The 23,182-nt window shown below is 42.1% G+C and overlaps 1 protein-coding gene across 3 annotated transcripts in view; it reads right to left on the bottom strand.

Annotated features, from left to right (window-relative positions):
• The window catches only part of LOC309867540 (protein FAM169B-like), an 87,341-nt gene that overhangs the window by 19,008 nt on the left and 45,151 nt on the right, over positions 1-23,182 (bottom strand). For all 3 annotated transcript variants that reach the window (XM_082736491.1, XM_082736492.1, XM_082736493.1), the window contains 2 exons: positions 20,148-20,233; positions 13,873-14,050 (listed from right to left, as the gene is read on the bottom strand). In XM_082736491.1, the coding sequence (XP_082592617.1) occupies positions 13,873-14,050; positions 20,148-20,233 (264 nt within the window). The remainder of the gene's footprint in view (positions 1-13,872; positions 14,051-20,147; positions 20,234-23,182) is intronic.

Raw genomic sequence — 23,182 nt, 5'->3', positions numbered from 1 at the left:
CATGGCTAATAGTAATGCTGGGGTCACGTACTTTCACGTGTGATGGAAGCATGTGAGGACCAGGACACTTACCTCCCTTTCCCCCAAACCCATATCCTAATCTAATCATAAGAAAATATCAGACAGACCTAAATCAAGGGACAGTCCGCAAATCTCCTGACCAGTACTCTTCAAAAGTGTCCAGGTCATGAAAAACAAGGAGAATGAAGAAATGGTCACAGATCAGGCAAGGGAACTAAAAAGATCTGAACTATGTGCAAGGTGGTATCCTGGATCAAACCCTGTAAGAGAAAAAGGACATTGCTGAAAAATTAACCAATGTTAATTTCTTAGGTTTGATCCTCATACCGTGATCCTGTCCTATGTTACCAGTGGAGGGAGAGAGGTGAAGGGTATAACAGGAACTCTGAACTATTTTGCAGCTGTTCTGTAAATCTAAAATTATTTCAGAATAAAAATCTGGGGAAGGGGAAGAGGCAGAAGAAACAAAAGCACTCTACCAGCCCTTTCTAATGGCTAATCATACCATCAGGTTGGTCAAATAAAATCTGTCCTCTAAAATCAATTCCCGGGGCACGTGGGTGGCTCAATGGATTAAGCATCTGCCTTCCGCTCAGGTCATGATCTCAGGGTCCTGCAACTGATCCACTGATCAATGGGGCATCCATTGATCCCCTGGTCAGCGGGGAGTCTGCTTCTCCCTCTCCCTCTACCCCAACCCCAGCTCCTGCTTCATCTCTCTCTCTCAAAAGCAAACAAACAAACAAACACCCTTTAAAATCAATTCCCAAAACCAAAGAATTGCCTTTTTAAGAAGGATACTAATTAACTGTAATAAGAATATTATGTGATTATGAACAGGGGCAGAGATAATGAGCTGGCTGAATGCCAATGGACTCTCCATTCATAATCAGAACCTCAAGTCCAAGGAATTCATATCACATGGCACGGAATGGTTGGGAAGAACCACAGCCATGATCTCAATCATTCTACCCATTATACAGACATGGCAGTTGGCAGTGTCAAGAAAGGGTCAAGAACAAACAAAACAAAACACACAGAGAATAAAAGGCTTGGCTCTCTTCTGTCAGCAACATCTGCCCAACTGGGTCTCATCAGCTCACAGAGAGTCTGGTGAACCCAGACCAAACTCAGACCAGCCATGCCACCAAGGTAAATGGGGGCAGAAATAAGCCAAAACCAACACCTCCTGGTGCCCTTTCTTGTTCTTTCTGGCTGCTTCATGTCCAAAATTACCTTCAGTGATTACATAGGTCGTCTTTACCTAACAACACTTAGAAGATTAAAGCATATTCCAGATGGGCACTGTTCAAAATCACAACAAAGATGCTGTTTCTCAGGCAAATTTAAATATCCAGAAAGGTCTTTTACCTGAGGACAATGGATCATGGAAAGAAAGTTCATGGGAACAGATCCATAGAGATCACAATTCATAGTAAATGGTGGGGATAAAACAAACAAAAGTCTGGTAAAGCACAAACCAGTCAGAACTGGCTAAATGAGCAGCAGGATGAGATCATTTTTACCATAAATGCTGGTGGGAAATAAACAAGTAAAACTGAAAATTAACAAACCAAGCATCAGAATTTAAAAGACTGAAAAAGAACAGAAAAGAGACCTGAAGAAAATAAAGGGAAGGAGACAAGGACAATAGAAATTAATAAAATAGGGGCGCCTGGGTGGCTCAGTGGGTTAAAGCCTCTGCCTTGGGCTCAGGTCATGGTCTCAGGGTCCTGGAATCAAGCTCTGCATTGGGCTCTCTGCTCGGCAGGGAGCCTGCTTCCTCCTCTCTCTATCTGCCTCTCTGCCTACTTGTGATCTCTGTCAAATAAATAAATAAAATCTTTTTTTAAAAAAAAGAACTTAATAAAATAGAAAACAAAAATACAACATAAAGGATTTTTTTTTTATTTCAAGAGTTATTAAAGGAAGATTGAATACACCATACATAAAGCACATTGGGAATTAAAGATATCACTATAGACATGGCAGAAATTTCAAAGATAAAAGAATATAATAAATATCTCTATACCAATAAACTGGAAAAACAGATGAAAAGGACAAATTCCTAAGGCAATACAAACCACCAAAACTGACTTATAAAAAAACAGAGTGACCAACCTGTCCTATGAGCATCAAAACATGAACTCAGTAGTTTAAACCTCTCCCACACTGAACACATCAGGTCAGGTGGGTATAAGTTCTACCAACCTTCCAAGTAAAGCCTTCCAGAGAACAGAAAAAGGGAGAATATTCTCCAACTTAGTCTCTGAGTCTCACCTTTTAAGGAAAAAGAAAAAGAAATAGCCAAGGAGGGGTGCCTGGGTGGCTCAGTGGGTTAAGGCTTCTGCCTTCAGCTCAGGTCATGATCCCAGGGTCCTGGGATTGAGCCCCGAGTCTGGCTCTCTGCTCAGTGGGGAGCCTGCTTCCCTCTCTCTCTGCCTGCCTCTGCCTACTTGTGATCTGTCTGTCAAATAAATAAAACCTTTTAAAAAAAAGAAGAAGAAAAGAAATAGCCAAGGATCAGAAAGATAGGTAAATAACAATAATTCATAAGCATAAGACAAAAAACTTACACCCATATTAACAAACTGCATTCAACAGGGTGTACAAAGTTAATTCAATCACGGTAAGGGGCTGGTTCTCTGCCCACCACTCTGGCTGTTCTGGGGGAGATGCAGAATCAGGAAGGGGCATGAGCTAAGACTACACATAATGAAGGCTTTGCCTTCAACAGCCTGGGAAGACCTGAAGAAGGAACTTCTGAAAGAAGGAAACAAAACTTACCAAAGAGTAGGCAGACAGCATGGTACCAACAGGCTGTCCATTAAAAATAGGCACCCCAACAAAACACAGAAAAAGACAAGGAGGGTTACTTCACGAAGACATTGAGTGAATTCTTGGAATACCTAAGACAGCATTCACAGATGGTGCACCATGGGGGAAATGATAGCAACAGGCAGCCAGAAAGTAAGGGAAGAAATGGAATCTGCTTCAAAGAGAGAGGTTTGCTGGGAGGAAGATAAAACAGGCAGGGGCGAGACGGTGATCACAGTGTGTTCCCCCCGCCGGCTGCCTTTGAGAACTAAGACCTGGGCACCAGGGAAGTTTTTGGTGGGAGGCCCCAAGGCACAAAACAGCCAAGCGCCTGGCCAAATGCAGCCCGGCTCTCCGTGCGTTTCCTTTTGCAAAGTAGCATTTGTGTGGGCTGGGAAGCACCTGTCCAGGTTTGTCCAGCTGATTCCAAAGACAGTTTGCTGTCCGTGGCTGCTGTAGAAACTTGGCCCTGCGAAGCACTTTAAGCATAACTGCTCTAAAAATCCAAATTCAGGCCACAGTTGCTAGTCCAAGAGATTCAGTTCAGCATGGGATACTCTTAACCCATGGACATAGAAATATCTAAAAGCGTTAACTTTTGCTAGCCATTAGCACTATCCTTTTGTTACAATCATATTAGATGTGGGTGGTGAACCCACTGTACAAGGTCAGAGCCAAACATCCCTCAGAACCAGGGTCAGAGCCAGACTTCCTGGGTACCCACTGCACAAGGTCAGAGCCAGACTGCCTTGGAACCTGGGGCAGTTGAGGATGTACTGACGATTCTACTAATGACCTGAATGTTTCTGAATTCTTCCCACCAAGGAGCGTTGCTAGCACCTATTCACATAAAATCTTTTTTTTTTTTTTTTTTAAGTATGAGATATTTAAGTTGTATTTGCTGGACTAGGCACTGGCAAACTTTTTCTGTAAATTCCAAACAGAAAATACTTTTAGGCTTTAGGGGAAACCGTTCATCTCTGGAGTTGTGCAAAATCAGCTGTGGACATTATGAACGGGCATGGCTATGTTCCAATCGATTTCTATTTACAAAAAGAGGCGATGAGCGGAACTGGGCCAACAGGCCATAGTTAAAGCAGGCAGTTAATATCTGCTCCAGAAAAAACATCACTTTTACAGGTAGGACTAAGTGTTTATAACACCTATTTGTAATAATCATCTTTTCTCAAGAACAACTGAAAACAATGCATTAATGTCAACCTCTCCTAAACAAGATACATTTATTTTTAATATTTTCCTAAGATTTTATTTATTTATTTGACAGAGAGAGAGACAGTGAGAGCAGGAACACAAGCAGGGGGAGTGGGAGAGGAAGAAGCAGGCTTCCCGACGAACAGGGAGCCCGATGTGGGGCTCGATCCCAGGAGCCCAGGATCACGACCCGAGCTGAAGGCAGACACTTAATGATTGAGCTACCCAGGCGCCCCAAAACAAGATACATTTAGAGATAAGAATTAACTATATCATTTTTTTCTTCTAACATTTCTTTGTATGTATTTTACTATTATAAGAGGAATTTATTTATTTACTAAGATGCCATGAAATTCTCTCTTAATTATTGGGGGAAGAAAGTTTATGTGCTTAAAGAAATAACTTTGGCCAAGTTGGCTTTATCTCGGATTGTTAGATGAAAATCTGTATCAGTAAGTCACCTTCTTTTCAGATTACAAGAGAAAGAACTGTCCCAGTTCAACTCTGAGCTAGAGGACCCTGCATGAAATCCAGTCCATGTGGCATAGAACAAAGGAAGATTATAAAAGCCAAAAAAAAAACTACAAGTTCCTCCTTATTTTTTTTTAAGATTTTATTTATTTGTTTGAGAGAGAGAGAGAGCAAACAAGAGCACAGGGAAGGGCAGAGGGAGAATCAGGCTCCTTGCTGAACAGAGAGCCCAGTGCGGGACTCGATCCCAGGACCCTGGGATCATGACTTGAGCAGAAGGCAGACGCTTCACAGACTGAGCCAGCAGGGACCCCTAGCAGTTCCTCTTCTAAGTATACAGTCAAGTGGTGTTGCCCAAATGTTTTCTCATTATCACCAACCTAAGGAGCCATTTTTTTCCTAATCTTGCACGCCCGCTGACTAGATACTAAGGAATGAATAAGACTTTGTTGGATAGGGCTGAGGTTTGGAGGCCAGAGACCATTGTTTTATCCATGATTCCTTTGCTCCCCAAAGGTTTGACTGTCAGGGGCAAAGCCACCCCACTGAGAATGCATGCCTTGGGTGAGTGGGTCTCCAACTTCAGAGTTCTTGGGAGTCACCTGGAGGGCTTGTTAAGACAGATCACAGGGGCCCAATCCACTGCCAGGGTTTCGGAGGCAGCGGGTCTTGGATGGAGCCTGAGAACTCCTGTAGCCCATAATATGTGAGCAGCACAAACTGCCTGCTGAGCACTCCATCCATTACACACCAGCCACTGTGCAAGCAAGGAACGGCTGCCTGGTGGTGGTGACCACAAGTATTCCAGGCCAGACTGAGACTACTTTATGAGTAGGATTCTTCCGTGGATTATTATGGGCTGTCTATCCAGCCCACAGTCCTTTAAAATTGGCCCTACCACAGCCAAGAACGAAAGCTAGGTGGCCATACCTGGACCACAAAAGCCAGCCCCCGCCAATCCATAGTCAGTGGAGATCAAAGTGAACCCATGATGCACAAGAAAACCAATCCACGAGCCAGCTGGACCAATCTGATTCTTTCAAGAGAATTTAAATGATGTGAAAAAGGGATCACAAATGACCTTGGCTCTTTAAGGCAGGTACAAGGAGAGGCCAGGGGGCATGATGGCAAATGAAAGCCAAGGTTACAAGGAGGCAGGAGATACAAGTGGGTAACGTTAGCAGCTTTGCAAGGCTGAGATCGCAGCAGCTGCTGGTACACATCCCAACAGAAGAAGCCTGGCTGCATCCCGTGCATTTCCCCCTGTACCTTCCAATGCCGTATCTCCACAGGAACCTCCATTCCTCGTCAACAGCAACCCCTTTCTCAACAGACAGCACAGTAGGTACCTGAACCAACACTGCACTCCCCACTCACACCACCTTTGCTACTGATGTTTCTGCTGAAGTCCAGAAGATGGCCTGAGGGGGGCCTTCTTGATGAGACAACTCAGCAGGAGGGACCTGAGGCACTGGACTTCTGGGGGAGGGAGAGCAGAAAACCCTCCCCACCCCCCCACTTCAAAAAGCAGGGCAGCCAAGGCCACTTCAAAACATCACTGCTGTCCCGAAGGATGGCAAGTCACCTAATTTAATACATTTCAGTGCCACTCCTGTTTTTATGATTTGCATTAGTGTTGGAGCTTTCAGCCAGCTGAAACAGAAAGCTGTTCTTTTTAGATTTTTATACAAAAGCAACACACATCTTAGCTCTGCCTCAAATTGGCCAAACTTGCCATTTACCAGTCCAGTATTTTCTTCCCTTGAAAGCTAACAGTCAGTGGACTAGTGCTCTGAGAACAAAAGGTCTAGTAAAACCTCATTAGTTTTGGTTATTTAGGGAGAATTTCAACATAAAATAGTGAACTGGCTGAAGTGTCAATATTACTGAGCAGTCAAATGAAGGCAGAAATTCAAACCAGCCCATTAAGAATATGTCCCCAAAGAGAGCGCTACCTGAAAAGATCTCATTCAGTCCATACAAAAGCACCCACTTGTTGTAAACTGAACGTGCACGTCAGCAATAAAGAGACACAAACTACTGATCTACACATTGACTTGGATGAATAAAGGCATTATACTGAGTGAAAAGAGTCAGTCTATTGGGGGCGCCTGGGTGGTTGTTTGAGAGGCTGAGTCTCAATTTCAGCGCACATCATGATCTTGGAGTCCTGGGATCGAGCCCCGAGACAGGCTCCACACTCAGCCTGGAATCGCTTGAGAGTCTTTCCCTGTCCCTCTGCCCCTACCCTCTGCTCATGCTCTCTCAATATATATAACATAAATATATAAAATCTTAAAAAAAAAAAAAAGAAAGAAAGAAAGAAAAGAGTCAGTCTTAAAGGGTTACAAACTATATGATTCCATCACACGACACTTTAAAAAAGACAAAACGATAGTGATAGAGAACAAATCAGTGGTTTCCAGGGCTTTCAGGTGGCAGTTAGGGGGCAAGGAATGACAAGGGATAAGATGAAGGAGGTTTTGGGGGTGGTGGATTTTATTCCTTATTTTAATTATGGTTGTAGTTACATGATCTATACATAGGGCAAAATCCACAGAACTGTAAAGAAAAAAAAGTCAATTTTACTGTCTAATAAATTTGTAAAATACTTAAAAGTATGTGCCAAGGAAGTATTTAAAACCAATGTATACTCTTAAATAGGTGACCCCTGACCCCTGTGATCTAATTTATGCAATTAATCTGCACATTTTCTTTTCCTCTCTGAATGAAATTATACACTGCAGCCCAGCTTAAGCTAAATTAAGATATTCTAATCCAAAGGACCTAATCTCATGAAGAAAAATCATAATACTGCAAAGTTGAGAAGCATGCCATGTGCTACACCAGTATCCTCAGCATCAACACAAAAACACTACATAATGTCATGACAAACACTGAGGACAGAGCGGAGACTATAGAAACGTTAACTGTTCTGAACTTGTGAACTACAAACTCCTCCTGTAGGCCATTAAATTATATGTATCCACCAGTGATTTTTTTTGTAAATTGTGTGTGCAAATAATAAAACATAATAAAATATATTTATCCACTAACTAAATTATGTTTTGTTTACTCTACTTATATGCTGCTCTATCAACCATTTCCTTTTTTTATTTTTAGATTTCATTTATTTATTTGACACAGAGAGAGAGCACAAGCAGGGGAAGCTGCAGGCAGATGGAGAGGGAGAAACAAGCCTCCCACTGAGCGGGGAGCCCCATGTGGGACTCAACCCCAAGATCCTGGGATCATGACCCGAGCTGAAGACAGACATCTAACAACTGAGCCACCTATGTGCCCTGCTATATCAACCATTTCCTACTTCATCAAGATAAATATCTTTCTCTGATTATAGAAAAAGATGAGAAGGAAAGGAATAAAATTCTCTGATCCACACTTAACAGGATCCCTATCAGAAAATGGTGGTGGAAGGAAATGTTTGGTTTTGGTTCCTGCTGTTTAGGGGTTCTGTACTTTCATTATGCAAACCATACTGTGCAAACCTCATGTATAATAACTACTTAATAAATGAATAAAGGTGAGAAATCATTTAAAGTTACCACTGGATAGAGGAAAATTTAATTTCAGAAATTTGCAACTGGAAATGGTGCCTCAGTGGCCTCAGTGGTTAAGCATCCAACTCTTGATGTCAGCCCAGGTCTTGATCTCATCATGAGTTGAAGCCTGGCAGTGGTCTCCACACTGGGCATGGAGCCTACAAGGAAGGAAGGGAGGAAGGGAGGGAGGGGGGAAGGGAGGGAGAAAGGAGGAAGAAGGGAGGAAAGAAAGAAAGAGAGAGAGAGAGAGAGAGAAAATAAAGTTGCAACTGGACTAGGTAAAACCTATGAGTTTGCAGCTTACTGGCTGTAGGTATAATTCAACCCCCAAAGCTACAGAAAACACCTCATGGGAAAAACTGAAACATGACCCATTAAATGTGTCACAGATCAGATTTACAATTAGGAAAGCAGCTGGAAATGTAAAGCAGCATGATATCTACAGAATGAACCAAACTCAAATTCACAGCAACTGCCACAGCTAGCCAATACATGAGTGAAGGAGACCCCATGGAACCCAACAAGAAAAAAGTCAAAGACCAGAGAGACCGTTTGAAAAATGGCACCACACAGGATCAGATGTGACAGTTTGATGCTTTTCTCAAAAATAGACCTTCCTCAACTGAGACAGTTCAAGTGGCAGAGAGCTGAAGCCAAATGGGCTTAAACAGTGAAAGTACAGAACCCCAAAACAGCAGGAACCAAAAACAAATAACAACAAAACAAAACAAGCCAACAACAACAACAACAAATGAAAAGCAAAACAAAAACACAAAACCACACACACAAAAAATCCCTCAGGAAAAGTAAATCAAATCCATATGAAAATCTTTGGCCACCAAATCTGCAGGCACACTGAAGACCTCTTCAGGGCCAGGCTAAAGAAACAGCCATGGGAAGTCACACAAACAGATGTCAGCCGCTATAGATCACAAAGGAGACAAAGTCTACCCTTTGAAGCTAGGCAGGTTGAACAGCTACTAGATCAAAAATCTAAAAATCCTCAGAAAACACACACCAAAAAAAAAAAAAAAAATTGAACTGTTATACTACATCTGCAATATCTAATTTTTGATGAAAAATTATTCAAACACACACACACACACACACACAAAGCCAGGAATGTGTGACCCATACTCAGGGGGCGGGGGGTTGTCAATATAACTGATTCTAAACAGACCCAGATGTTGGACTTTGCAAAGGCCTCAAAACAACTTTACAAATATATTTGAAATATTAAAATAAAATAATTCAAAAAATTAAAGGGAAATATAAGGAAAATCTCAACAGAGAAATAGCAACTACAAGAAATAATATAAATCCTAGAGCTAAAAAGTACAATAACTAAAAATTTTCAATGAGCTCAACAACAGATTGGAGATGGCAGATGAACTTGAATAGGTGCCAGTAGAAATTACCCAACAAAGAGAGAAAAACGTTTGAAGAAAAATGAATAAAACCTCTGAGACAAAACTTAAAGACATTATGAAGCACCTCAGCACACACACAACTGGAATCCCAGATAAAGAACAATGAAGGCAGCATTTTTTTTTAAGATTTTATTTATTTGAGAGAGAGAGAGAGAGAATATGAGAGGGAAGAAGGTCAGAAGGAAAAGCAGACTCCCCACATAGCTTGGAACCCAATGCAAGACTCAATCCCAGGACTCCGGGATCACAACCTGAGCCGAAACAGTGGCTTAACCAACTGAGCCACTCAGGTGCCCTGAAAGCAGCATTTTTAAAAAACTGAAGAAATAATGGCCCAAAACTTCCAAAATATGGCAGAAAACAAAGATTCAAGAAACTCACCAAAGCCTAAGAAAGATAAACAGAACTAAAATCATTTCTAGACACACTATAGTCAAACACAAAAAAAGTTAAAGTTAAAGGGAAAACTTTGAAAGCAATCAGAGAAACCTATGTGTTATGTATGAGGGAATAACAATAAATAACTGGTTAACTTCTCACCAGAAACTATGAAAGACAGAAGCCTGGAAGAACACATTCAAAGCACTGAAGGGAGTGGGAGAATTATCAGTAACAATCCTATAGCCAGCTAAACTATCCTTCAAATATGACTATAAAATAAAATATATTTCAGTAAATGAAACCCGAGATATTTGTCGCCAGCAGAGCCACACTACAGCAAATTCTAAAGGAAGTATTTTAGCCTAAAGGAAAAATGACACTGGATGGCAAGTGGGACCTATATTAAAATTTTTTTAAAGGTGAGTATGTGAGAAAAATTTTAGCTATACTTATTTTATTTATTTTAAAAGATATGACTACTAAATTAAAAATTATAAATCAATAAAGATAGGTGTATAACATGAACAGATCTAATATATAACAATAGCACTATGTAAATAAGGGATAAACAAAAATACACTATTAAAAGATTTCTATATTTCACCTGAGGTAATTCAATATTAACTGTAAGTAAATCTGGAAAAGTTTAAGATGCATACGTGATCCCCAGAGTAAAAACTAAAAATGCAAAATATAGAACTAGAAAGCCAATAGAGAAATTAAAATGAAATACTAAAAAATATCTGATTAAAATAAAGGAAGTTATAAAGGAGGGACCGAGGAACCAAAGAAAAACAGAAGACACAAACCAAATTGCAAATGAGAAGACCTCAGTGTACTCATATCAATAACTAAATGTAAGTGGACTAACACTCAATTCAAAAGACAGACATTTTTAAGACTAGGTTTAAAATCCAAGACCCAGGGATGCTTGTGTGGTTCAGTCAGTTAAATGTCTGTCTTCTGCTCAGGTCCCAGTTTCCTGGGATTGAGTCCTGCATTGGTCTCCTTGTTCAGTGGGGAGCCTGATTCTCTCACTCCCTGCCACTCCCCCTGCTTGTGTGCACACTCTTTCTCTCTCTCTCTCTGACAAATAAATAAATAAAATCTAAAAGTAAATAAATAAATAGGATCCCATACCAGCTATATGCTGTCAACACAATATATGCTTCAGATAATAGACATGAACAGACTAAAAGTAAAAGGCAACAAGCTACAGTACAAAAATATATTCCATACAAATCATAAGCATAAGAAAAATGATGGGTCTATATATATTAATATCAAACAAAACAGACCTCATAATAAGAAATATTACTGAAGACAACTGGGGACTTCATAATGATAAAATGACCAATATATCAGGTAAGTATAACAATCATAAATATAGATGTGACTGATAACAAAGCTTCAAAACACATAAAGTAAAAACTAACAAAACTAAAATTGTTAGAACTAGGCAAAAATAATCAGTAAGAATGTAGAAAATCTAAACAACATTATTAATTACCTTATGCCAAATGATATTTCCAGAACACTAAACCCAATACCTGCAGAATATACACATTCCTTCAAGTCTACAGGGAATGTCTACCAATACAGACCATATAATGGGCCATCAACAATTCTCAATAATTCTTAAAATATAAAAAAATTCAAAATATTTTTAAATTGTTAAATTTATATTTATATTAATTATATTTATATAAATATAAATTTATATTCTAAATTATAATATCTATTTATATATGAAATGATTTTTATATTATAAATGCATATAAATTAACCTTATATTAATAAAAGTAATGTTTAGAATATTTAAAAATTTAAATATTAATATTTAAAATAGTAAAATAGACTACATCCTTTTACTCAAAGGAATTAAGTTAGAAATCAAAAATAAGGGGCACCTGGGTGGCTCACTGGGTTGAGCCTCTGCCTTCAGGTTGAGCTCACTGGGTTGAGCCTCTGCCTTCAGCTCAGGTCATGATTCTGGGGTCCTGGGATCAAGGCCCACATCAGGCTCTCTGCTCAGCAGGGAGCCTGCTTCCCCCTCTCTCTGCCTGCCTCTCTGCCTACTTGTAATCCCTCTCTGTCAAATAAATAAATACAATCTTTAAAAAAAAAAAAAAGAAATCAAAGGTAAATCAATAAGTAAAACATTTAGAATACCTGGAAATTTAAAACTCACTTTAAAACACTCATAAAAATCATAAAGTAAATTTAGAAAATATTCTGAACAAAATAATAATGAAAATTGGTTAAACTGATCAAATAGATTCCATTAAAATTTCAAACGTTTGCTCTCTGAGAAATACTGTCGTGCCAAAATGAAAATGTTTTCCAAATTTATATCTGATAAAGAACTGACACCTAGGGGCACCTGGGTGGCTCAGTGGGTTAAAGCCACTGCCTTTGGCTCAGGTCATGATCCCAGGGTCTTGGGATGAAGCCCCACATCAGGCAGGCTCTCTGCTCAGCAGCAAAAGGCAGTAAAAAAAAAAAAAAAAGTTTTCATTGGCAACATATACCTGAAGCATATATTTTCATTAATTTTATACTGGTTTGGTACTTTTTAAATGAAATAAACTGTTGAGTCACTAAAAGTCAATTGCCACTTAAAAAAAAAAAATCATTTCATGGATGAAATGACGTGACCAAATAAGCAGCTTCAGAGAACTTTCCACCACGTTCGTGGAATTCATCAAAAATGAAGAAGAGGGGCGCCTGGGTGGCTCAGTGGTTTGGGCTGCTGCCTTCGGCTCGGGTCATGATCTCAGGGTCCTGGGATCGAGCCCCGCATCGGGCTCCCTGCTCTGCAGGAAGCCTGCTTCCCTCTCTCTCTCTCTCTCTCTCTCTGCCTGCCTCTCTGCCTACTTGTGATCTCTGTCTGTCAAATAAATAAATAAAATCTTTAAAAAAAAATGAAGAAGAAACAGAAATCAAGCACCTAGTCTGGTCTACCTTAGCTTGACAATCTTTTAAGGTCCTCCTTCCACTCTGAGTTCTGGATCAGCCTAGGGAAAAAGGAGGAGGCCACAACCAACCTCTCTACTTGAGTGTCAGGACTGACCTTGACAAGTAGTTAACTAATGGAACTACTTGCATGGGAAACTGGTCATCTCACGCAGCAGGGGGCGGGGGGGCTTGACCAGGAGTGGGGAGGGAGAGAAGTGGATTTGTTCCATCCTGGACAGGTGGAACAAACACATAGTATGAACAACATTCAACAGCACAGTCAGCCTTCTGAGCCCCGAGAAAAACACGTAACCCAGGAAAACAGCATGTCCATGGTGGTTCTTAGGGAGACTATTCTTGCTAAAATTTAGGACTTCGTAAGAACTGAAGGACAGGGCTGGGTCCGCTTGGAGTAGAGATGTTGACAGCCTTTAAAAAATTCAATAAAGTATTAAAGAAAACGACTTTAAAGAAACAGACCAATCCCCAAGGCAAAATGGCCCTAGGATCACACTCACTTCTCATCAGAGCCCCTAAAAATAAGTCCCAGTGTTTCACCCCGACCTTGTTATCATGGCCAACCTCCCCCTCCTCTGAGGTAATGTCTATAAATCTTGGCATCCCGTGTGCTTTTGCGCCACATGTCAGCTATTAGCAATGGTATTTTTCCTGACAGCTAATGGGTAGCCTTAAAGAAAAGAAATGAAGAGTGTCGTGCTTTGCAGAGTCATTTTACACCATTAGCAGCAATAAGCATTTATGAGGGACATGGCACTGCCTGGGAATCAAAAGGACACGTTTTTCACCCTATTTGCCAGTACAATGAGAAATGAGAAAATGAAATCCATACCTTGGGTTTCCTTGGGTTTATTTACAGGACGGCTGAATTAGTGACACTTTCTGAGCCAGAAGACTCTCTCCAAGGAACACATGTGCTGAGGGAGTCCTCCGACGCAGGCAGACATCTAGGGGGCCTCCCCACCCCATCCTCTGCCCCCTCCCCAGGGCCAAGTGTCCCTTACCTTTCCTTTTGGTCGTGTAAAATCCAACAGCAGACCCATCCCGCCACAGAATCTTTGCTTGCTCCTTCACAGAGTGAGGTAAAAAAAACATGTCTCGGTCATCCAAATTTCTCTCCAGTCTTCCAAAAATAACGACATTTAGAATGAAAAGCACAATCCTTTCCCCAAATGACTGAACCTTTGAAGGGGAAAAAAAGAAGAAGAAGAAGAAGAAACAAAGGAAGAACAAGCAAGTGAGAGAGGAAAATCACACACGATAAATTTTGCACTTGGAATCAACCCACACATCGGGGCCAGGTGTGTGCGCCACCATCACATGATTCCCCCCGTGCTCAAGAGCCAAAATGTGACTCACAGTTTCTCACCAAGGTTTTCACAACCCTGACCTTTCACACCCATCAGCCTCCAGGAGTGAGGGGCAGGCCCAGAGGGGCCTCCCTGTTCCCCAAGGCTACCTATGTGTAATGGACATAAGTAGACAAAAAAAAAGTCCACTGCAGGTCAACAAAACAGGAAGTAACCTCCAGGGGAGTCAGGCAAGACATTTCAGCAGATCCCTGGATGTGTCTAGAAATAAACCCAATCCACCTTTTTTTTTAAAGATTTTATTTATTTATTTGAGAGACAGAGATCACAAGTATGCAGAGAGGCAGGCACAGAGAAGGGGAAACAGGCTCCCTGCTGACCAGAAACCCCCATGAGGGGCTCCATCCCAGGACCCTGGGATCTTGACCTGAGCCGAAGGTAGAGGCTTAACCCACTGAACCACCCAGGCGCCCCCCACCATTTTTAATAACAGCCCCAGAATTCTGGCCTTCAGAAGGTGGGCAAGGAATTGGGGGGAATTAAAAAAAAAAAAAAAAAAGAAGAAGAAGAACTAGGAGGATCAATGGCTATATCAGAAACGTGATTTTTCGATGGCTTATCACATGTTAGATTTGGAGCACATGCTACAGTCCCAATCCCAGAGAACTACCAAGAATCAAGGCCATCAAATGAAACCACTTCTTGCCCACCACAATGTCATGGCAGATGAAGAAAGTATGTGGTCAAGGCCAGGCCCACACAGAGTTTTAGCATTAACAAGTCTAAATGAGGAGCGCCTGGGTGGCTCAGTGGGTTAAAGCTTCTGCCTTCGGCTCCAGTCATGATCCCAGGGTCCTGGGATTGAGCCCCACATTGGGCTCTCTGCTCAGCAGGGAGTCTGCTTCCTCTTCAGTCTCTCTCTGCCTGCCTCTCTGCCTGCTTGTGATCTTTATCTGTCAAATAAATAAATAAATAATCTTTTTTAAAAAAGTCAAAATGACTTCATGGTCCTGTTAAGATTTTCTGCATTTGGGGGCACCTGGATGGCTCAGTGGGTTAAAGCCTCTGCCTTCAGCTCAGGTCATGGTCCCAGGGTCCTGGGATCAAACCCCTGCATTGGGCTCTCTGCTCAGCAGGGAGCCTGCTTCCCTTCCTCTCTGTCTGCCTGCCTCTCTGCCTACTTGTGATCTCTACTTGTGTTTGTGTTGTCAAACAAATAAATAAAATCTTTAAAAAAAATTTTTTTCTGCATTTGGAGAGCACCCGGGTGGCAAATACATAGCAAAAACAGAGGTCTCCAGCTTCTGCACCCACAGCAGACATAACTAATCAATCCCACTATATGTGGCTCAGCTTGGATAAAGTCACAGAGTCCTACATGCACTCCTCTGGACAACCACAAGCCAGCACTAAATGTGATTCTTGACATGAACCCAATCAGCTATTGATCAAGGGACAGCATCGTTTTATTAGATTTTACTCTGGCAAGACATGTGTGACAGGACAATATTTTACTCTGACAAGACTATGTGACAGCCTACGTGTGGGGGTGTTTGTCCCCCATCCTATGCAGCACCATGGGATCAGCAATGCCATTGAATGGGCCGTGACTCCCACCCAGAAGCTAGCATTCAAGTCTCCCACCCGCTGGGGAGGTCCTGATTTATAGGTAAGGAAAGAAAAATCCAAGGAGGGTAAGTGATCACATTTATTGATTTCCCTGTCTCATTCCAAAGAGGACTTAGGAACCCTGGACAAGGGCTCTGTCCGAGGCATCAGGCTCAAAACAACAGACCAGGGCCTTCCAGGTCCCAGGCTGGTCCCAACCCCTGGTTGCCACCAGCATCTTCATCCATTACAACTAAGGCTGTGGAAAAGGGAACATTAATATAAATATCTACACTTTGTTTTATATTGAATACTTATTCCTCACATTTTTATCATTATCATCATCATCATTTGTGACCATGACTTCTCAGCCTAGCTTTGCTGGGAGATCTTTAGCAATGCCCAACTTGCTGAGCCTCCATTTCTCCCACTGATCAAGGGAAAAGATTGTCTGAGGCATCCTTAAAACACTTGTTTTGGGGAAGGATGGGTTAAAAAAAAAAAAAAAAAACATTTGTTTTCAAATGCTCCGATAACAAAAAATAAGGCAGCTTGCTGTCCCCCCTTACAAATAGCACGAAGTGTTCAGTGCCAATAAATCTATTAATTGGTCCAGAATGTAAAATAGTTCACCTTCCTCTGGAGCCAAATCTTAAATGAGGAAAAGCTTTGTGAAAACCACACCAACTTAGCTCTAAGAAGCTGCCGCAATTTTGTATCTCAGACAAGAGCAGCCAAACCCAGTTCAGACTTTGAAGAATCACTAGCTGGTCACAAAACCTGAGTGGGGTGATGTGTGAGGTTATATTTTTCAACTTATAAAACCAAAAAGTTCAGAGAAAAGCCAGAAGAGAAAAGCAGATTGCATCTGGCAGAAGGGAAATATCCAATCAAAAACTGGCAGGAGAAAAAGGAGAAAAGAAAATGCATTGAATTTATCCAATTTCATTATGGGGGGCGGGGGGAGAAATGTGTGTGAATCTGACTTAGAAACATTTCTGGAAACACAAAGCCGAGATCCAGTTCTAATCCCTCAATTAGGACCACTAATTATGTTAACAGAAAGAACATTAAGCATTTTTTTTTTTGTAATTTATGAAGAATAGTTGGCTAAGAAACAAAATATAATTGAAAGGAAAAAAAAACGTCAAGACCCCAAAATCTTGGGGGATGGTTGGGGTACGTCGATCTTTACAACACGGTTCATTAAGAGCAGGTAACATCCAAGTTTCTTCTGTTCACAACATAGGCCACATTTTTTCAGAAAATGTGGGGTTTCCCTCATCTAAACACAGAGGAATTGAAACATGGAACAAGTGAATACTCTTGTTCTGAAAAAAAATAAAATAAATAAAATAAAATATTAAAGAATTATTTAAAGAGCACATTAGACTTCTCCTGGCATCCAAAACACCCAACCAGTAAATATCTCTGGCAGAAGGGTCCAGAACAGCAAGACAAATAGGCCAGGCCACCCCACTGGGTACCTCACATTCACTGGCTGAACCTCAAGCCATAGTTAAATCTGCTGGCGTCGGGGTGGGGAGGGGGAAACTTTTCAAAACAGTATCTACCGAGTCAATTAAAACCAGACCTGAAAATATCCTGCTGTTTGCAACAATACGGATGTAACTAGAGGGCATTATACAAAGTGAAGTAAGTCAGACAAAGACAAATCCTGCGTGATCTCACGTGCACATGAAATCTTAACAAAGCCCAACTCATCCCAACAGAGAATAGAATGGTGGTTACCACGGTCTGTGGGTAGGAGAAAAGAGATGTCGGTCAAAAGGTACAAACTTCCAATTATAAGATGAATAAGTTCTGGGAATCTAATATACAGCAGGGTAATTATAGCTAAAAATACTGTATTATATTAAAGTTGCTAAGACAGTAGATCTTAAATGTTCTCATCACACACACAAAAAAATGGTAATTATGTAATACAAAGCTGGTATCAGCCAACACCACGGTGTCCATCATTTGGCAATATGTAAGTACACCAGATCAACACCTCCTGTGCCTCAAATTCACACAATGTTTATGTCAGATATATCTCGGTAAAGCTGGGGAGGGGGAACAGGCATGCAAAAGACAACCCACAGACGGGAAAACAATATTTGCCAATCAAAAAAGGCAATGTGTGAAATAAGGACTCGCATCCAGAATATATGAAAAATGTTTGTAACTCAATGGTCAGACGTCAAGTAACCCAATTAAAAAGTGGGCCAAGGATTTCAATAGATATTTTCCCAAAGGGGATGTATGAATGGCCAATAAGTACATGAAAAAATGCGTCACAGCTTTGGCCATCAGAGCAATGTGGCTTAAGACCACAGTGAGATACCACTTCCCACCCAGTCAGATGGAGAGCATACAAAAACAGACAATAAGCAAGTGCCAGGATGGACATGGAGAGATGGAAGCCATCAGAGGTTACCAATGGGACTATTCGTGGTACACCTGCTGTGGAAAATAGTTAGTGGCTCCTCAACAAGTTATATAGAGAATTACCACGTGACCAGCAACTCCGCTCCTGGGTATATACCCAAGAGAATTGAAAATACATGTGCTCCCAAAAACTTGTACACAAATGTTCATGGTGCCATTATTCGTAATGGCCAAAAGGTAGAAACAACACGTGTCCATCAACATATATACAGATAAGCACACATGCTCGAGTCATGCAGTGGGAAATGATCCAGCCATAGAAAGGAATGCGGCTCTAACACACACTACAGTGTGGGTGAATGTCGAATGATCAGTGAGAGAAGCTAGACACAAAAGGCTACATATTATATGATTCTAGGGCTGGAAATGTCCAGGAAAAACAAATTCACACAGGCAGACTCCTTGCCAGGGGCTGGGCAAAGAGAGAAATGAGGGGTGACTGCTGATGGGTAAGGGATTTCTTTTGGGGACGATGAAAACATTCTAGAATTCAAGAGTGGTGACTGGGGCACAACTCTGTGCAAATACTGAAAATCACTGAAAGGGTGAAATTTATAGGACATGAATTGTATCTCAATAAAGTTGTTGTTTGAGGGAAAATAAAACTGAATTTGGTTGTTGTTTTTTTTTTTTATTCATTCAAGCGAGGAGGAAAAAACTGTATTATCAAATCCTTCTCTAAACCAGACCCAGAAGAATACTGGTCATTCATTCAGTATTTGTAGGTCCCAATGAGGGAGGTCAAGTGGAATTCCATACCACTACAGACAGATCCACCATTTTAAGACTGCCAAGAAGCACCTATGGAATTAAGATAAATATGTCAATCAAATGAAAATGGGCAGACATGAGGCAAATAGTCTAAATTCTACACTAGTTACTACCTTTATCATCAAATCTGCAGTGGAGCAGACGCCACAGGGACTCTGAGGAGCTGCTGTGGCACCTGCCCTCACCCCTACCATCCTAGGTCTTGGCTTTACAACTGCTCCATAAAGCCACAGCCCATCCAAGACCTTCAGGCCTGACATCACAGAGACTGGAGTTTGTGTCCAACCCAATCACTCACTAGCTGTGTGGTTCAGCCTCAATTTCTTCATCTGCAAAACAGTACCTTGAGGATTCTAAAATTAGATAAGCCCTGTAAAGAGTCTGAGGACATAGGCGAGTACCTAACACAATGTCTGACTCAGAGTGAGTACCAAAAAAATAATACTTGGACACAATAAGCAAAAATTTTCCTACACACTAGAGAGACGAAGGGGATTTAGTTTTAAAATGAAGACACAAGAGACCACTCAGGAAGGTAAGAGAGATCTGCCAATAGCCAGATGTCTGCAGCATACAGCCTTTTATTACTATTTTCCTTACTGGCAGGGCATTCTAGATTGAATTGCATCCCCTGGAAAGATGTTCCAAGACCTAATATCCAGTACTTGGGGATGTGACTTATTTAGAAATAGTCTCTACAGATGATGAAGTGATGATGAGGTCATGGGGGGGTCCTAATCCAAAATGACTGGTGTTTATATAGAAAGGGGGGATCTGGACAGAGGGAGACCCACACTGAGGGAAGATGATGTGAAGACACGTGGAGAAGGCCATCTCCAGGCCAAGGAACTACTGAGGCCACCAGCAGCCAGGACATAGGCCTGGAACAGAGTCTCCTTCATGGCCCTCAGAAGGAACCCTGATTTCAGGCATAGTCTCAGAGGCTGGGAGACAACACCTTTCTGTTGTTTCAGCGCTGTCCCCCCCACCGCGCCCCACCCCATCTGTGAAACTTTGTTTCTTGCAGCCCTGGAAGACCAGTCCACAGAGGCCAAGTGCTTTCGATCATTAACATGATAATCAACACACTGACTTTAAAACCTGTTTCGCAATATCTGTTCCAGTCTACACCACCTCACCTTCAAGAGACCTTCTCTGGCAGGATCAGAGGTTCGCAGGACGTCTTCAGTGGGCCACCAGGACTCCTTTATGTACACAGCCACCACTAGGGAGAAAACCAAGAGAAAATGAAGAGGAGCGCAGAGCCAGCCAGCCAAGGCCACCGCGGGGCGGGTTCAACGGAGTGCAGCCGCTGTCAAGGTGCAAAGGACAAGTACGTGTGGGCAAAGAAGGTGATGTTTCTAGAGCTTAGTTCTCTGAGAGCACTGACCAGGACCAAGTGGCCACTCTCACCCAAAGAGGACTTCACTGAGGTCTTCACAGATGGCCTGCTGCCGCCTCCAAAACTACAAGTGCATCTCCGGATGAGACTGGGCAAAAAGCGCTACACACCAACACAGAAAAATTCGACGGAAAAGAGGGATGCCTGGGGGGCTCAGTCGTTAAGCGTGAGTCTGTCTTTGGCTTGGGTCATGGTCCCAGGGTCCTGGGATTAAGCCCCCCCATCAGGCTCCTTGCTCAGTGGGAATCTTGCTTCTCCCTCTCCCCCTACCCCCACTTGTGTTCCTGCCCTCGCTTATCTCTCTATCAAATAAACAAAATCTTTTTAAAAAATTGATGGAAAAGAATCACATTTTCTTTTCAAAGTCCAGTTACATGCCACAACTCAGAACTCCCCATGCAGTCAAATCCAACATTATCAAAGGGCATTGAGCACAGAATCTTCTAATTTTTTTTTAAGATTTTATTTATTTGATTGAGAGAAAGCATGAGCAGGGGGAGGGGCAGAGGGAGAGCGAGAAGCAGACTCCCCTGCTGAGCAGGGAGCCTGACACAGGGCTCGATCCCACGACCCTGAAATCATGAGAGGAGCTGAAGGCAGACTCTTAAGCAACTGAGCCACCCAGGCGCCCCATGAGCACAAAATCTTACCGCTCTCTGCACTAGGCCTGGCACTGTCTTCTTTTCTATGATTTTTTTTCCCTTTTCACAGTGAAACTGCCGCCTGTGTTTTTCTGAGGAGGACACTGACACGCTGAGCAGCAAGTAGCTTGAAGGCAGCCAGCAAGGGGGGGGGCTAAGCTGGGTCCACCCCCAAAGCCATGGACTGCAAGTGCAGTGCTCTCTCGCAGAGGCCAGAAATGAGTGAGGGGTTAGGAAATGGTGTGAACCATGCAGGGGTTGGGGTGACTTTGAATAAGGAGGCTCTCCTGCAGAAGGAAGAGAGATACCTTCTCCCCCCACTTCTGCCCCATCCCAGTCTAGACAGCCCCTGAAGCTTCTGGATTCTGCCCATTCCATGTTTGGGCATCAGTCCTGCTATGGTAGAGATGACCTTGGAAAAGCCACAACCACACAAAGCCCCAGGCTCCTCATCAGTGTTGCCCAAACTGATCACCCGAGATGGCTGACAAGTTCCGATGAAGATGGGGTGTGAAACACCCGCCACGGAGCCCGGTGTGCCAAACGCGCTCGGTGACAGCTGATAAATGTCAGCTGTCCCCTCTTTCCCCCAGCCCCACCCACACCGCTGCCACCAAATCAACCAGCTCCACCTGCTGCCTCGCGATGAGCTCTGTCCCCTCCTCCCCAGCCCCAGATGCCAGCAGGGTCCTGTCACCAACCACAGAAGACTGGGATAGTACCTCACCTGGTCCCCTGCCTCAGTCTCCCCCTCTGATCCATCCTTACCGAGTGGCCACTCCAAAGGCAAATCCAGTCATAGCCTCTCCCTCTTGCCTCTCAGCTGGGCAGCCTTCCTGTCCTTGCTTAGGGATTCCATTTAAACAGCAAAGTTACTTTGGTTGTTTTCTTGCATGTTTGTTTTTATTTAATTAAGATGATTTTTTACAGCAGTTTTAGGTTCACTGAAAGGAAGGTACAGAGACTTCCCACATGCCCGTACATATCACGTCTCACAGTGTCAGCATCTGCCCCAGAGTGGGGACATTTGTTAAAAGATGAACCTACACGGACACATCAGAGTCAAAGCCCATAATCTGCATTACAGTCCATTCTTGTTCTACATTCTATGGGTTTGAGCAAATATGCAATGACATGCATCTATCATTATGGAAGATTATCATATGCATAGTAATTTTCACTGCCCTAAAAGTCCTCTGGTCTCCATCTATTAAACCCCTGCTCTCACCGCCCACTCCACCCCTGGAAACCACTGACTTTTTTTTTTTTTTTTTTTTTTTGGTCTCTATACTTTTGCCTTTTCCAAAATGTCATTTAATTGGAATCTTACAGTCTTTTCAGATTGTCTTCTTTCACTTAGTAATATACCGTTAAGTTTCCTCCCTGTCTTTGCCTGGCTAAAGATCTCAAAAATCTTTTTAGCACTGAAAAATATTCCATTGTCTGGATGTACCACAATTTCTCTTCTGGTATCTTTTTTCCACCCGCTCTTATAAAAATTGTCATTTTTACACCAACTTCTCAAGCCACACATCTGAGCCTGAGCCACATGATGAAAAGATGCACCTTCCCAGTCCAATCATTTTAGCTGAAGATGTGTAGGAAAATAACATGGAACAGAAAACAAGAGTTACTTGAATACTTATATAAGGCTCAAGACTTTTCAACTAATTTTGTGGGCCAATGAGGTAAAGTTTGCTACCACTTTCTTCCCTATTTCTGTCTGCTCCTTGAGGAACTTTCGTAGAAAATTCTGTGAAGACCAGGTTACAACGACATCAGTCAGTGATTAAGCGTGAACTCTGCCCAGCCAGCCTCTCTTCCCCAAAGACATGTCAGTTTCATCTCACTGGTAAATTACATCATCAACAATAGTTCCAAAGCTGATTGAGCTGGCTGAGAGAGAAGGGCCAATTAAATGCCTGACACCTGCCTTCATTTATTCAATTAAAATCATGTTTGAAATGGCACCTACTAGAACTTACAGGAGGTTTATAAAGCCATAAGGATTATTTTCCTGCTTAACAAGGTGAATCAATAAAAGATGTTCCATTTACTAATACAGTCTATTACTATAATACAGATGTTCAATTTGCTAAGACAGTTTCAAACAGGACACATGTTACGATTT

This window comes from Mustela nivalis (genome assembly GCF_964662115.1).
Source record: "Mustela nivalis genome assembly, chromosome: 6".
In the NCBI taxonomy this organism is placed as follows: Eukaryota; Metazoa; Chordata; class Mammalia; order Carnivora; family Mustelidae; genus Mustela; species Mustela nivalis.
Note: the sequence above shows the minus strand (reverse complement) of the source record. Positions and strands in the feature narration are given on the sequence as shown.